The sequence below is a fragment of the Dunckerocampus dactyliophorus genome, chromosome 3 (assembly GCF_027744805.1).
Source record: "Dunckerocampus dactyliophorus isolate RoL2022-P2 chromosome 3, RoL_Ddac_1.1, whole genome shotgun sequence".
NCBI classification, from domain to species: Eukaryota; Metazoa; Chordata; class Actinopteri; order Syngnathiformes; family Syngnathidae; genus Dunckerocampus; species Dunckerocampus dactyliophorus.
In genome coordinates, this window is record NC_072821.1 from 2,651,114 (window position 1) to 2,665,532 (window position 14,419).

The 14,419-nt window shown below is 44.0% G+C and overlaps 1 protein-coding gene across 3 annotated transcripts in view; it reads right to left on the bottom strand.

Moving 5' to 3' along the window:
• Window positions 1–14,419, bottom strand: part of LOC129178532 (granule associated Rac and RHOG effector protein 1-like) — a 37,835-nt gene that overhangs the window by 20,433 nt on the left and 2,983 nt on the right. For 2 of the 3 annotated variants that reach the window (XM_054770849.1, XM_054770850.1), the window contains exon 2: window positions 3,011–4,335. In XM_054770849.1, the coding sequence (XP_054626824.1) occupies window positions 3,011–3,511 (501 nt within the window). In that variant the 5' untranslated portion in view covers window positions 3,512–4,335. Of the gene's footprint in view, window positions 1–3,010; window positions 4,336–10,548; window positions 10,706–14,419 lie in introns of all 3 variants that reach the window. The other variant, XM_054770848.1, reaches the window with a different exon arrangement.

The following is a 14,419-nucleotide window of genomic DNA, read 5'->3' on the forward strand; positions in this document are numbered from 1 at the left end:
TCATTATTACGGTTGAATAGGAGACATTTTACAAAGAAGATACCGTGTACCTTACGATTTGCAGTTTGAACTTGTTGACTTTCCTATACCTCACCAACGGTGTGATGGTGTTTGATCTTCCACTGCACCGGAGTTTTGTGACACACACACACACACACACACGCAGGGCGTGAGCTTGTGGCAGAGCAACTTTACTAGTGCTAGTAATTATGTCACATGAAAATTGACATTTGATACCTTTGTTGTTATTATGTGATGCGATGACACTTCCCTGTGAAATGCTGTCCTAATTACGGCGTGCTTTCTTGAGTAATGGAGTGTTTTCTGCAGCCGTGCAGTGATCCTGACCTTCGGCCGACTCCTGCTTTTGAGCCAGACTCTTCATACGTGATTTTGGATCAATTAAAGTCAGTCTCGTATGACTATGGGGGTAGGAAGTGCTTTGCACGGGGCTTTGACCTGCAATTCCAGGGTGGTAAAGAAAGGGGGAGCAAAAACCAGAGGAAAGCCTCACATATCACAACTCCCTCATCTTACAATTGTATTTTTTTTTCTCTGACGACCTCATAGTACAAACTGCTGCCAGACTGCATTCTTCCGCTCTTAGCAGACAAAAAGGAAAACCTTATCACATTGTCGCAAAGGGGCTTCCTGAATTAGCACGCAGTCAGAATGTTGCTGATCATAGTGATTCTCTTAAAAAAAAAAAAAAAGTATTCTAAGGTTACCTCTGAATGTCTTTGTGCATGTATGATTCACTCTGCAAACATTAGATTTGGTATGAACAACTGAACCACAGCAATACGGCTCATTGTCTAGTATCAGACGTATCGCAGGTTTGCTTTCCGGCTTAAACAAATGCACCTCTATGCCCACGGCCAGACAGTCGACCTCTGCCAAGCCATGCGGTCCAAACTCTCACTGACTCGGGCTTCCTCTAATATTCATGCGTGCATATCTGAGACCACAGAGAGTCACATTTAACAGACTGTGGTGCACAAGTGTTTCCTGTTTTGGGCAAAAGCCACATCCACAGAGGGCGCAGCGCTCCCGGCTGTGTCCCCCTGACCGCAGCTACTAAATACATGCCCGGACGTTGTGAGAATATTAAAAACGGCAATTGCATGGGGTTACATTTCTGCTCAGTGTAAAAGATTGTGGAGAATTCAACGCGTTTTTCACACGTTAGCCTCAGGTCCTCGCACCACCTTAACACTGGGGCGGGAGCTCCAGCTCCAAAACACTGATTCATCAAGTCATAGGACAAGAGTGAAGTCACGCATCACAGCATGTTAGCGCCGAGGCTAGAAGCTGAGCGAGGGCTAAAAATGAATGGTGATGACTAAGGACACGGTGCTTTTTAACAGCAGCCTGTGGGTTCTTGTGGTTCTAGTTGACTGAATACATTCGGGTTTAAAAAGTAAACAAGCGGGTGTTTTTGTCATTGAGCGAGTGCTGAGAATCGAGCAGTGTAATAATCATGTTCAGCAAAAACAAAATCCTCACATAGCGGTCTCCACTCTAACAGACGCCTTGCCTCAATCATCTGCCTGGCGTATTGTCCACCTGCAGAGACACTAATGCCAGGGGTGTCACGAGACACCCAACTCACGATATATACACGGTGGGCCAAATGTAGGATTACAATTATGTCATTATCTGTTTCACCTTATTAATTGAAGCAACTGTAACCCTACTTTTGGCCCACACTGTATATAATAATATATCATAATGATGCAGTATTTCCTTTCATGTCATCTTTCACTCTGTAAAGTCTCACAGGCAATTCATACTATCCGTCATATTAGTTATTAGTATCAACATTTTAGCTTTTTCCAGTTGGATTTTGCCTTTTTGCTCAATTTTTTCAACTTCTGCTGGGTTTTTGTTTATTTCTGCCATGAGCAACGTTCCACAGATGGCCCCTGCGTCACACTTTGGACACCCATGCGTGTTCAGCGAGCAAGACGGTCTTGGTTTTTCCAGGAAGGCGAGGCATTGCCAGGTGATGGAGGAGTGCGTTCAAGCTCTCCCTTCTTGGGTCTGTCGAGCTGCATTGTGGAGGGGTTTATGCAGCTTTCAAACTAGCAACAAACCGTGCAATCGGAGGTGCGTGTGGCGGACAAGCAAGAAACGCTTCCTCACTTTCATTTTTAATGCACGCCCTTATTCGCTAAATGTAGCACCATGTCGCTAAACTGTCAACATGGATCTCTTCTACATATGAGGTGTGTTATGAAGCGATGGTGGCTGGTGCTTGTTAGGTGCTTGTTAAGTGCGCCCAGCCAAATATAACGAGTGTAAATTACAATGGATCGGTGATAAGGGTGCAGACCAGTCTGAACATTGTTTTGATCTGGCTAATATTAAGTAACTTTGATTAAATGTAGACTTGGGACTGGACTAAGGACAGTAACAGCTGTCCTTACTAGCCATTCTTGCTTCCCACAACATTCGACGACGGAAAAAACAGTCACACTCATTGACGCTGGGAACTCTGAGGTAGGTCAGACTGCAAGGTCTATAGTGTGCATTAAGCACTTAATAAGCGGCACCACTTCCTATTACCGTATTTTCATTCACAGTAGCAATGCCATAACTCACAATGTGACTGGTTTCTGGCTGCCCTGTTCTCATGAGACAGATTTTCCCCAAACAAGAAATCTCGTCATGTTTTAATGTGGCAAGATCTCGTGAGACCCCTATATTAATGCCAAACGTCTTAATAAATAGCAGGTGATGATAACTTCCTTTACAAAGATATTAGATGTGTGAGGCAGAAGCTTACTTTGGAGTTTAAAAGAAAAATGTTGGATTTCATATTAATGCAAATAAAGGCCTCACCCCGAATAAATGCATGGTACTTTTATTAAGTAAACATGCACACCAACTTGTAACTCGTAAGCTTTTATTTTCCTCAGTCAAAACCCTTATTGGAACTTAAATACTGGACTGGATTGCTGTTATATATTAACACTGTATTCACATGCAATTTTCAGAGGGCCCCTACCTCAACATCCTGCAGATTGAAGTCATTCTGATCCTTGAAGTTGGCGGCCCCGGCGCTCAGCTCCATGAGCATCTTGGCGATCTCCGGCTTGATGGCCGCCGTCAGCCTGCTGGCTGCCTCCATGACGTGTTCCTGCACGTCCTTCAGTTGCATAGCTGCTTTGGAGTAGTGAGAGTTCCTGAACACGCTGCTGAACAGGTCTGTGAGGAAGGCGCTGGCCCGGCAGAACACGTTGAGGGCATCCAAGTACTTGGAGATGCCTTGCTGGATGTCTGCGACCGCAGTGGTGGCGGCGGAGGAGGACGAGGGAGGTGGGTGGCAGCCGCCAGGCATTCCCATGGGTGACGAGGCCGCGCAAGAGGAGGCCAACGAGGCGCTGAGGGTCCGGCTCAACTCAGGCATCTGGTACTGCTGGTGCTGTTGCACTTTCTGCTTGGACCCGCCGAGCAAAAAGCGACGCTTGTAGTCCATTTTACTTTGCTGCGCACTGCAACAATACATAGGTGGTGCGCCGGCACCGGAAGATCCTGTTTCTGTTTGGCTTTCCCACAAAGTGTTCTTGACTGCAGCAGAAAACACTTAAAGCCACAGTCCTGACACTGTCCAGGTCACGTAAAAAGACAGCTGAAGGATTCCGCCTGCCAGGGGCTCATCTCAAGAGTGCCTGGTGGAGGCCAAAGCGGGAGCGGCTGAGGTCGGAGGGCAACCAGAGGGGCTGAGAGCCAATGTGAAGTGCTTACATGCAGCCCAGCTGCAGATCCATCAGGCGGAGCGTGGTTCTGTTCCAGCCTCAAACTAGCTAGTAATCCTACAACTGCTACTAGAGCCAAGCTTTAAAGTGCATTAGCCTTCCTTCAGAATGGAGAAAAAGATCATTCTTCATACAGTCTATAGCGTATAAACACGTCTTTGTACATATAGAAATCTTTATCGCACTTCACTAATGAAAGTAGAAAATAATTTTCCAGGTTGAAAGCAAAAATTAGCAAAACCAAACACTGGTCAACAGTATGGAGAGCAAAGAGTTACAAAAGTTAAAAAAAAAACAAACATGCAAACAGACACTGGATGCTGGGGATGAGGCTCAGGCGCTGGCTGGTAGAGACAGATCCAGTCCGTCTCAAGATGCTCCTCTGAAAAGCACGGCTCGGCTTTGTGTGTTCCCTCCCACCGCCGGCTTCCTGCTTTTCCCGTCCAAGTGCCAGCTGAGGTAGGTGGAACTTGCCGCGGAAACGAAATGTGCTTCCAGATGACGCCGCTCTCTGCGGATGCAGATTGGAAGTGGCAAGAGCACAAAAGTATCTGTAAGGCCTCTAGGTCATTTCCTGAGGGAGGAAAAGGGCAGAGACAAAGAGGAGGAGAAGGTTACCGACACGTCAGGCAGGAAGGATGAGCTTCGTTTTGGGCCCAAAATAAACTGGACTGCCTTTTCCCGCATCAAAATATGGGGCCCATGTGACTTCTGATGTTGTTGAGTGTGAAACTAAGGGACTTCATAAAAAATGTTTTGAGAACCATAACAGAGAAAACAAATCTTTAGATGTTTGCTATAAGTTAGGAGGAAAACTTTATCCGAGACGAGACTGGGGGCATCAAGAAAACGGAGCGCTGCCCCAAAGGAGAGACTGTGTAGCTAAGGCACACCAGCAGCTTAAGCATGTGCAGTGGTTTATAGTCGTTTACTGTTCTTGCACAATATTAAAAATAAAAGAAGGAAAGGAGGAAACACTGATTTATTTTTTTGCAATCTCTTTTGTAATTTAATATCGTCCACGACTGTTGACCAGGTACTAGAAACAGTACCTTGTAGTTGCATGTACTGAGCAAACATGGCAGCAAAATGGCAGTTTAGTTGTGCAGAGGCCGCCGTGGCTTGTAGTTGCACATTTCTAGACGATGACCACATCTCACCGTGTCAATGTTGAGCAGCTGCAAAAAGACATTCTTGCAAGGAGCCATTGTTGGGATGACAGTGAGGGACATATTGTAACAGTAGCCACAATCGTCTCATTCAAAAAGACGAAAGCCATGCACAGCTAGTCTTTCCCACTGGACTCAAGAGTGGTGATCTCAAGGAGCGGGAATATCTGAAGGCCAACAGCAGTCAGCTGATGGATGTTGTAATAAAAACTACATTCATCAAAAACACAAACTTCATTTAGTCATGGAGTTGTAGCAATGACAGTCAAAGTACATTATCGCACATACTTGTTGGATGAACAGCTCCCTTCGCAGCGGTGCTATCAGTCTGTGGAACAGACTTTGCTATCTGGTAGCACCACGCCGGAAGCGGCTTTGTTTTGGGATGTAGGCTGCCTTGCAAACGGTGGGGAAAAAAAACCACAGTGTTGTCCCTGCGAGCTGCGTGCCTTCCATTACACACTGCATCCCGACAACATTCTGCCGACCTTAAGACCTCACTTCCTTTCCCAAACAGTGTGTGGCGCGTCCACCCTCGTCTGTCGCCGCACGAGTGGAAAAGAGAGGGTGGCGGGAAGCTGGTGACCTCAGCATGGAGGGACAAAAGTGACACTCTGTGCGCTTCCCCGAAACAAAAAAGCAATTCAAAGCTGCATCATGTGAGCGTACATTGGAGGGAAGACGCATGTTAAAAACGTTAAAAAGGGTCAATATAAAAGTATTTTTCACAAAGGCCAAACAATGACTGATGACCGTCTCATGCTAATAAGATGCTCTATGACGTCGTGGAAGCTCAGTGTAAATAAAGTACGGCAAGGCAAGCCCGACTCTTTTAGCAACAGTCAAGAGACCGTCTCAACCCACACGACACCCTTCCGGTCTTCAAAATAACAGAGCTGTGCACCACATCCTGTTTACTTGTCATAAAAATACACCAACATTGAGGCAGTAAACAAAGTACACTAGTGCTAATACAGCAGAGCAACTCAAATATCCAGCTCACCCGTGTAATCTTCAAAGACAAATACTTAGGTGTAAACGGTACAAGTGGTGGTTATTCCGAGAGAGGGCAGATGTCATGAAGCCAGCTGGCACCAAGCAGCCATCCTCTAGCAGGCCCCACTCTATTGGAGATTGCACCCAAACAAAACACATGTGACGTTGCAGCCACCCACCCCCAGCAGGGGACCCCTTCTGGGCTAATGTTCGCTCTAGTCCTGTTCACTCACTGCACATGTCAGCTGTTCGGCTTCAACTAGAAAGGGGGTTTACTTTTCCTGGAGCAAAAGCTGCCTGTCGCCAGAAACAGAACTGTAACGCCATGTATGCCACTGTGTGCACGTTACCTGTGACTCATACTTTGGATGCATGTTTTCCAGCGTGGACACCTTCTGCTTTCCACAGAATGCTGCCAGGATCCAGCACTGAGCAGATGCACACACCCTCACATTGGTTTGTGCAGTAATTTGCTTTAATTGTATTCAACCGCAGCCCTAACGGACTGTGCAGCAATGAGGCAGCAACCCTCCCTACCTTTCTACTGCTGCACCAGCAGCTACTTTTGGATGCGCCGCCATTCGTGTGGCCGTCACATCGTGGCAGAGGTAGTTTTAATAGCGGCGGATGTGGCAGCTGCTAGGCATGCTGACAGCTTCTTATCCATCTGCCACCGTGCGCGAGGCTAAGGCTGGACACGGAGACGCTAGCGCCACAGGCCCGGCATTAGCACGCTCATGAATTCTATTTCGGCTTTCGTGGGTATTTAAAAAAAAAAAAAAAAAAAAAAGCAGCTGCATGCTGGTCCACGCTGCCCTGATTTTAGACGCTACTGATGGTTTAACTTTCAAGTGGGGGGGAAAGGGTTCTTCCTTACATCTGTTGCCAATGAAGCAAAGGAATGTATTTCCCCAGAACTCACTACTCACTCAATGTCGGTTCAGAAGGAGCAGAAAAGCGCAAGAGGGTCAGGCGAAGAAGCAAAACTCATCCACATGGAGATATTGTATTGTATTTGTATTTGTATTTGTACTTTATTTATCCCACAGCGGGGAAATTCACTTGTTCCAGCAGCAAGCAAGATACGCAAGTAAAGAATACAGTGTAAAGAATACATATTGACTACAACATGGTTCAGGTGGTGCAAGTGTTGTAGAGCCTGACAGCGGTCAGTATGAAGGACCTGCGGAACCTCTCCTTCTTACTTCTATACAGGACTAAACAACCCAGGAAACAGTCCCATCACTAACAGACATACTGGTACCTCCACAACTTTTATAGTTTTATACCAGTACTCCATCTGCTGCTGCAACTGTGATTCAAAACACGCACCTCAAAAAAGGTCCCATATTACACAGATCAGCCTTTGCCATGCCTTCAGTTATTTGAGGTGGCCCACCACTAATTCATTTTGACCGCCACAGATTGGATTTGGCGCTACTTAGGCCTGTCACGATAACAATGCTGGTTGATAATTGTGCTATAAATTAACGACGATAATCGATAATTTCAACCTTTTTTTTATACCACATTATCATTAAGTTTATCATTCAATAATCACTGTGTCATGTCACATAGATAGTACTAAAGTGTAGTGTATCTGTGTAAGGCACAGAAGATGCATACTATAGCACTTACGAATCGCAGGGAGTCACCACCTCACATACCCTGGGTATCGCGAGTTCGTCCCGCCCGACACTACACATTCACTTCGCCGATCAAACCCCCCAGCAAGCTCCAACCGCCGGGACGAATGCCCCACAGCGCATCCACACTGGAACGGTGGCATTCGGCTTAGAAACTATCGCTTTTGTGCTTTCATTCATATTAGCGTTTGCTTGCTGACGGCTGTGACAGTAACAGTATATTCAATCACTACGTAGCTAGCCCCCGCCTCCACGTACTGTGACAAAGACACTGAACAGCTGACAAGAGGCTCACTCCTTCCCTGAATTTGACTATACAACCAATGCGCTCCGACACAAGCAGAGTAAACCATCTTGTCATCCAGCCTGTGTGCTACAGCAAGAGGAGGAAATGGAACAGGTGTACGTACGCGTCAATTTATCGCGACATCAAAATGACCGACCTCGTTTTTTTTCTATTGTTCGATCAATTGTTTTATCGATTATCGCGACAGGCCTAGTGCTACCTATTAAGAATTCTCCGTATTTATGTGGAGACTCTTCTTATCAGACCTTTTACTTTGAAAGTGTCACTTCCACTTCTGTTTTGTGTGCATGTGTTGCAATCGCTGCTTTCTATGATCTATCAGTGCAGAAGTCATCGCCAATGAGAGTTTTCTAACACTTTTAGACATGTAGTTGAAGCATCAACTTATTGATTTTCTGATATCATGATCGCCGGAATAGCAGCTGTGTCGATTAAACAAATAGCATCTGACTGCTAAATAAATTAGCTTTTATGGCTAACCTGCACAAACTGATTTAAGACTACAGATTAACTGACACTTAGTATATGCAAGTATATTTGCTGCCATATATATTTATATAATATGCATATAAGATGGCGGCATTGAGTTCATTTAACTAAAGTAATGAGGGAGACCACAGATTTCCGAGGAACATGTTACTGTTCAAATCATCATAAATGTCACCGCTGCATAATAAGGAAATGCTGGTACTGTAGGCTGCTTTGTTTTAAAAGTGCCCAAATCCTTGTATAATGTTTTGATGCATGCAGTTCAAAATCAGAGTTAAAGGCTACAATTTGATGTTTGTCATTGGAAGTCCAAATGGCCGGGATAAGTGCAGTGAGCAACTGTGCGACAGGAGCTGGGGTGGGCAAGAACACAAGGAGTGTATTGTAGGCTGGCCTGGGTCTCCACATACCAGCCCTCTGAAAAAAACACATGCAGCTGTATGACTTGTGCGAGTGAGAGTATAAATAAAGGCCCTTAACTTGCACAACAATAGACTTTCTGTGGTCAGTATCAAATTTCCTCTCGAGGTAGTCGCTACAGGTTTGGAAGTCGTCTGTGAGCCTTTGATCCTGGTCTGGTTGTTATGCACTTTACTGTAAAATCCTATCCTTCAGTCGAGAGCAGTGAAAGCAATGAAGCCAACCGGCCTCAAGTGATTTAGGATTAAGCCCTAATAGCTCATATCAGTCAAGACGCTGATACCCCACAGTGACCAGGCTGGATAATATTAGGCTAACCTGTAATGTCAGAGCAGCCAGGGTAAGTAGCTTATGGCTCCAATAAAAATAGCACGCGGGCCACTTTAACAAGAGGCCCCACATAGGTCAGCGTCGCCTTGGTCACCACATTAACATGCCGCCTGGTACAGAATGTTTGCATACTGCATTATGTTCCAATGCATCAGGGGTGCAGGATGTTTGAATCAATCCAATCTGTGGGGTCCGGGAGTTTAGATATACATGCACTGTCAACCCCCATGAGGTCTCCAATTTTTTTCACAAATGTAAATTACATTTGTGGCATTTGTGCTCAAAACGTTTTGGAAGACATGCTAGCATACGTGTAATACAGATACCTTCAAAATTTCTGAATCACTTCTGGGTAATTCGTCCCGACCGTTTTGACGTTCTGCTTGAAGGGGGCCAGGTTTTTCAACCAATCTTGCTCAAATTTTACACACGGTGTGTGCCCAATCTCCCAGCGCTTCGCCCAGGCACCCTAAAGTTACAATGGGTGTTGTGTCTAGGGGGAAATGCCACAGTCAAACTTTGGGGTTTAATAACAGCGCTTGTCAGAAAAATAATAGCACGGTCAACACTGTTGGGGTGCATGTTTTGACAAACCTTCATGCTTTAGTGTGCAGCGGTCAAGGAGTAGAAGAGTTAGCTTACACATGCAAATTCGGTCTAACTACATTTGCGTTAAGCAGGTTAAAATTCAAACATCTTTGCGGAGATGACTGCATTCTCAAAACACTACCAAAGTACGAATCAGGACCATAGTGGACCTATCAGAGGCCACACGAAACGAGATGATGCACAAAATTGGGTCTTTAAACTTTTACATTAATTTTAAGAAAAGTACAATGAAAAAATATGACTGGATGAACAAACTTTTATTTACCCGCATCACAAAACAATCCAAGTCCGTTTTGAAATGTTTACAGTCCCACAAACTGACTCAAAATTTTTGACACCACATCTTATGATAAATAATGAATAACAACAATATATCGCAATAATGCAATATTTCCTTTGAGATGTCATCTTTGACTCTGAAGTTGTGACGTTGCCATTTATTTTTCGTCAAGTCGTACTGTCCAATGTTTGCATCAGGAGAGCAGCATTTCTTTTGCAATGACTTTCTGTAAATGCACACAATTTTGCGCTGTTCAGTTTGTATTTACTTATTATTACATATTTACAAACGCCTCAGTGCATGGTGACTGTCAGACCAAAAGCTCTGCATCTCGATGTGTAGTTTTTTCCCAGAAGGGAAAAGTGGGACGGATGGATCGTGTTTGTGGTGGGCAAATTCGTTTTGTTGCGTTTTATGTTGCTGCCACTTTCGAAATTATTATTATATTTATTATATATGCTCATTATTAATATTCCCACATAGGGGCTGTGGCATTTGGCTTTGCAAGCATCTTTTTCCTTCATAACTTCTACTACGTTACCTTGAATTGCTCCTCACCAGGCTCCACTCTTTTATGCGGATGCTCGTGGTCCCGCCTTCCCCCATAGAGACAAAGCAACTGTATTCACTCTGTTCGCTGTTGTCCTATAAAGCGTCTAGGTTCTGAACCAATGCACAGAGTGAACCACTTCCTGCATCTTTCAGGGCGAGAGACAAGGAAAACACACACACATTTATTATGTGATTAATTTAGTTATGGCAGGACGAGAAATCTCGTCACGTTTTGATCTCGTGAGAACTTGTGACATCCCTACTGCCAACAAAATAAAAAGTCCCATCAAATGTGATCCGTGGAAGCCTTTGCACAAAGCACACCTGCCTGTCAGCAAACAGAGTTAGCTCAGTTATCCTCTCTGGAATAGAAACGCACAATGGAGTGTCTAGTGTGTGTCCAAGCAGTGGGGTTTTAACAAGTGCGAGCGCCGATGAAAGGCTCCGACGTCAGCTCCATTCATGAAAGTATGCGGGCGAGCGGCGGCGTGGATGAAAATGCTTCCCTAAGCCTGAGTGAACGCTGAGGTTGGGGAGTTGTGCAAGCAAAGCAGCCTGCACTCTCAGCCAGGACAAAAGGAAGAATTCCTTTTTGGAACAACAAAATAATAAAACTGGTACCACCGCGACAAGAAAGTGATGGAAAAATCAACTAAAACCATGTTACGACACTCTCTAGCAGTGGATATAAGGTTCCAACCACAGCTCGAGTTCCGTTGAACAATAATATCGCATATCTCCCTGCTGCTCTTGTTTGCCAGCTGACCCCAAATTCTGACCTCAGCCTGGAAAAAAAAAAAAAGAACAGGCGAAAAAATGCTTCCTGTTTTCAATAATAAAGATCACGTTCCTTTATCAGAAGGTTGAACATTTCCACAGAGTGTCAAAGCAGCCTCGACTCCAATGAGAGCCTACGGCAGGGCTCCCCAACCCAGGGGCCATGCAAGGACAAACTGGGCAGCAAAAACATTCAGATATACCGTAATCCCTCCTTTATCACTGTTAATTGGTTCCAGACACGACTGTGATAAGTACATTTCTTTGAAGTAGGATTCCTTACATATACATATAGCATAGAAAACTAGTTTACAACCTTCTATATACGTGTTTTAACATTATTAAAGCCCTCTAGCCATGAAATAACACCCCATAGTCACCTTTTCACTCATATTACCGAACAAAAGGAGATATAACAGAAAATAAGACTCACGCTCTTGTGTGTTGCTGCTAGAGGAGCTGAGGGTGTGTGTGTGGAGGGCGGACAGGAAGTGACGTTCACAGTTGGGTTTTAGCTTGCTGTGGGTTACAGCCGCAAAAGTCGTGTTAGGGATTATTGTGCCTGCTGTGAAACAATGTAAACTTGTAATAAAAGCCTGTTGTTCCAGCTATCAGGTTTGGTGCTTGTGTGTCTCACCCAACATTACAGCAACATTACTGACGCTGTATACTACATTATCATCACAACATCTTTCAATGCCTTATATTTCTATTTTACTTCATTTAGACCATTTTGTGCTTGAAAATGCTTACTTTAGACAAAAATATTTAAAATGTGCTTAAATATTCATTTTTTAATCATAAGCTTGATTCAACCATGACCATCATGATCTATTAATATATTTGGGAAAAAAACATGATAAGAGTGGAGCCACAAAAGCCTCCAAAGTGGGAAGGGACTACTGTAATGAATAAAATGAATAGAAACACACATTTTAAAAAGGATGGTAAATAGTTGTTTTTTTTTTAATTAAATATAAAAAAAATATATTTTTCCAAAAACAGGTCTTGTAAAAAAGCGGTCATCTTGTATTTAGGGTTGAAAAGTTATACTTTTCTGGAATAAATAATCTTAATTTGACCACAATGACGTCATAATAGTGATTTTTAAAAAGTGTGATTTTACTTAAATAAAGTCGAAATATTACGAGTATAAAATACTCTTATTAGAAAAAAGCATACATTTACATAAAGTCATAAAATTAAAAGGAAAACGAGAATAGAGTACAGCAGTCCCTGACCCCTTCAGATATTTGCCTTCAGTACTCCTGCACACTTAAATAAACTTTGTCTGTAAGGGGGGGGGGGACATATCCCTCCCTAATTGCTGCTGTAGTGATGTACTGTACGTCAGTGGTCCCCAACCCCCGCGGGCCCCACCGTGGGTCATTTGGTACCGGGCCGCACAGAAAGAAAAAATAATTTCCATTATTTCATTTTTTTTATGTTTTATTTTGAAAAGTGGCCGGATTCTCTCTGTTACATCCATCTCACTTGACGCATGTCCATTGTGCGTGTGCTAACTTTATCTCATGCCGCACAGATAGACTACTACTGTATTTTTACCATTTTTCTTTCACCTCATATTTGGTGTCAAATGCTGATACTCTGTGGGAATGCATAAAGGTAAGTTTTGATGACTTATTGAGTGTTAATGTACACATTTGTCTCAAGTTAATTCATGCTAGCACACTGCCTTGTACCACACACGTCAAACAGCCATGTAATCATCTCTCTGGAAAAACTTGGCTGGAACTTGAACTGGTGGATGGTGGGTCGCCATTCATTTTGTGCTTTTAATTTGATGTTATTCACGTCTTAGTTTTACACAATACATAATAAATAAGATAAATTAGATCGCTTTAATGTACAAACACCCCCCCGCCCCCAGTCCGCGGGAGATTCGTGGGAACACAAGCCGATCCGTGGGTCACACAGCACAAACGACAAGAAGGTGATCAAAGCAAATACTTCCCTCAGTCTGCTTGCAAAAAAAAACAAACACATACAACAAGTAAGTCGTACCCGACTTTGGGAACCTGGGGAGTCGAGCAAACACAAATTTATGGACAATAAAGTGGTAATGTCACACTAATTTATGGACAATAAAGTGGTCATGTAATGAGCATAAACTTGCGTTAAGAAGAGGACTGTTGAGGATGTTGTCAGGTTAGAATTTATTTGCAAATTTGACTTTTTTTTGGCACAATTCACGTTAAAAAGTTATTACACAATTCATATTGTAGGAAGGTCTCGAGACAGTGATTGACAGCTGGTCTAGGACTTTATTCACTGATTTTCTTTCTGTGCAGTGTGGTCCGAATACTCTATTCATGAATGACAAAAGGCAAAAATGCATCAGTGAATATGCAGGGGTTTCATTTGGATGCTGTAAGTTAAGATCAGAGGCTGCAAATGCTGGAATTCCTTGGCTCTAATAATATCTTGGCCCGCAGGCTACGTTGACTCTTCCCCCAGCCGATCCTATCAAGAGATGCTCCTTGTGACGTGCCCGTGAATAATGTGAGCGTGTGCATGGCGAGAGCGGCAAGAAAGCACCGGAGGCGCGCACAACACAACCTAACGCAAGTACGACAGTGGCTTCCACCTGAGGCCTGTGCAAACACTGCGCTCGTGACTGTCGGTCAATTTAGTCCGACCTGCACCCGGATGAACGGTCACATGATCAACTGCGGTCTGGTCCACAGACTGCGAGCGCCATTCAGACGCAGAGCTGAATCAGCCCGTTCGGAAGAGAATGACTTTAAACAGAGAAAAGGAATTTTGTCGAGCAAAGCACGTATTTCCATAGTGGCATAGCTGTGGCAGACGTCAACAAGTGGGCCGTTTGAATGAAAGCCGTCACAAAAGAGTCGAAGCCGACAAAAGAAATGGGCTAATCTGCAATTAAAACCTAAAAACGGCATTTGTGCAGGAACTTTATCTCCAAATATTGTGAGAGTCGTTATTCACCTTTTTCTTTTAAAACAACAAAATGTGGAGATACGAGGTCTGTGCATTTCACGCTAGCTATTTAAAGGCATCAACACTACACCAAACAGGCTGAGCAGTAATGTCGTTAT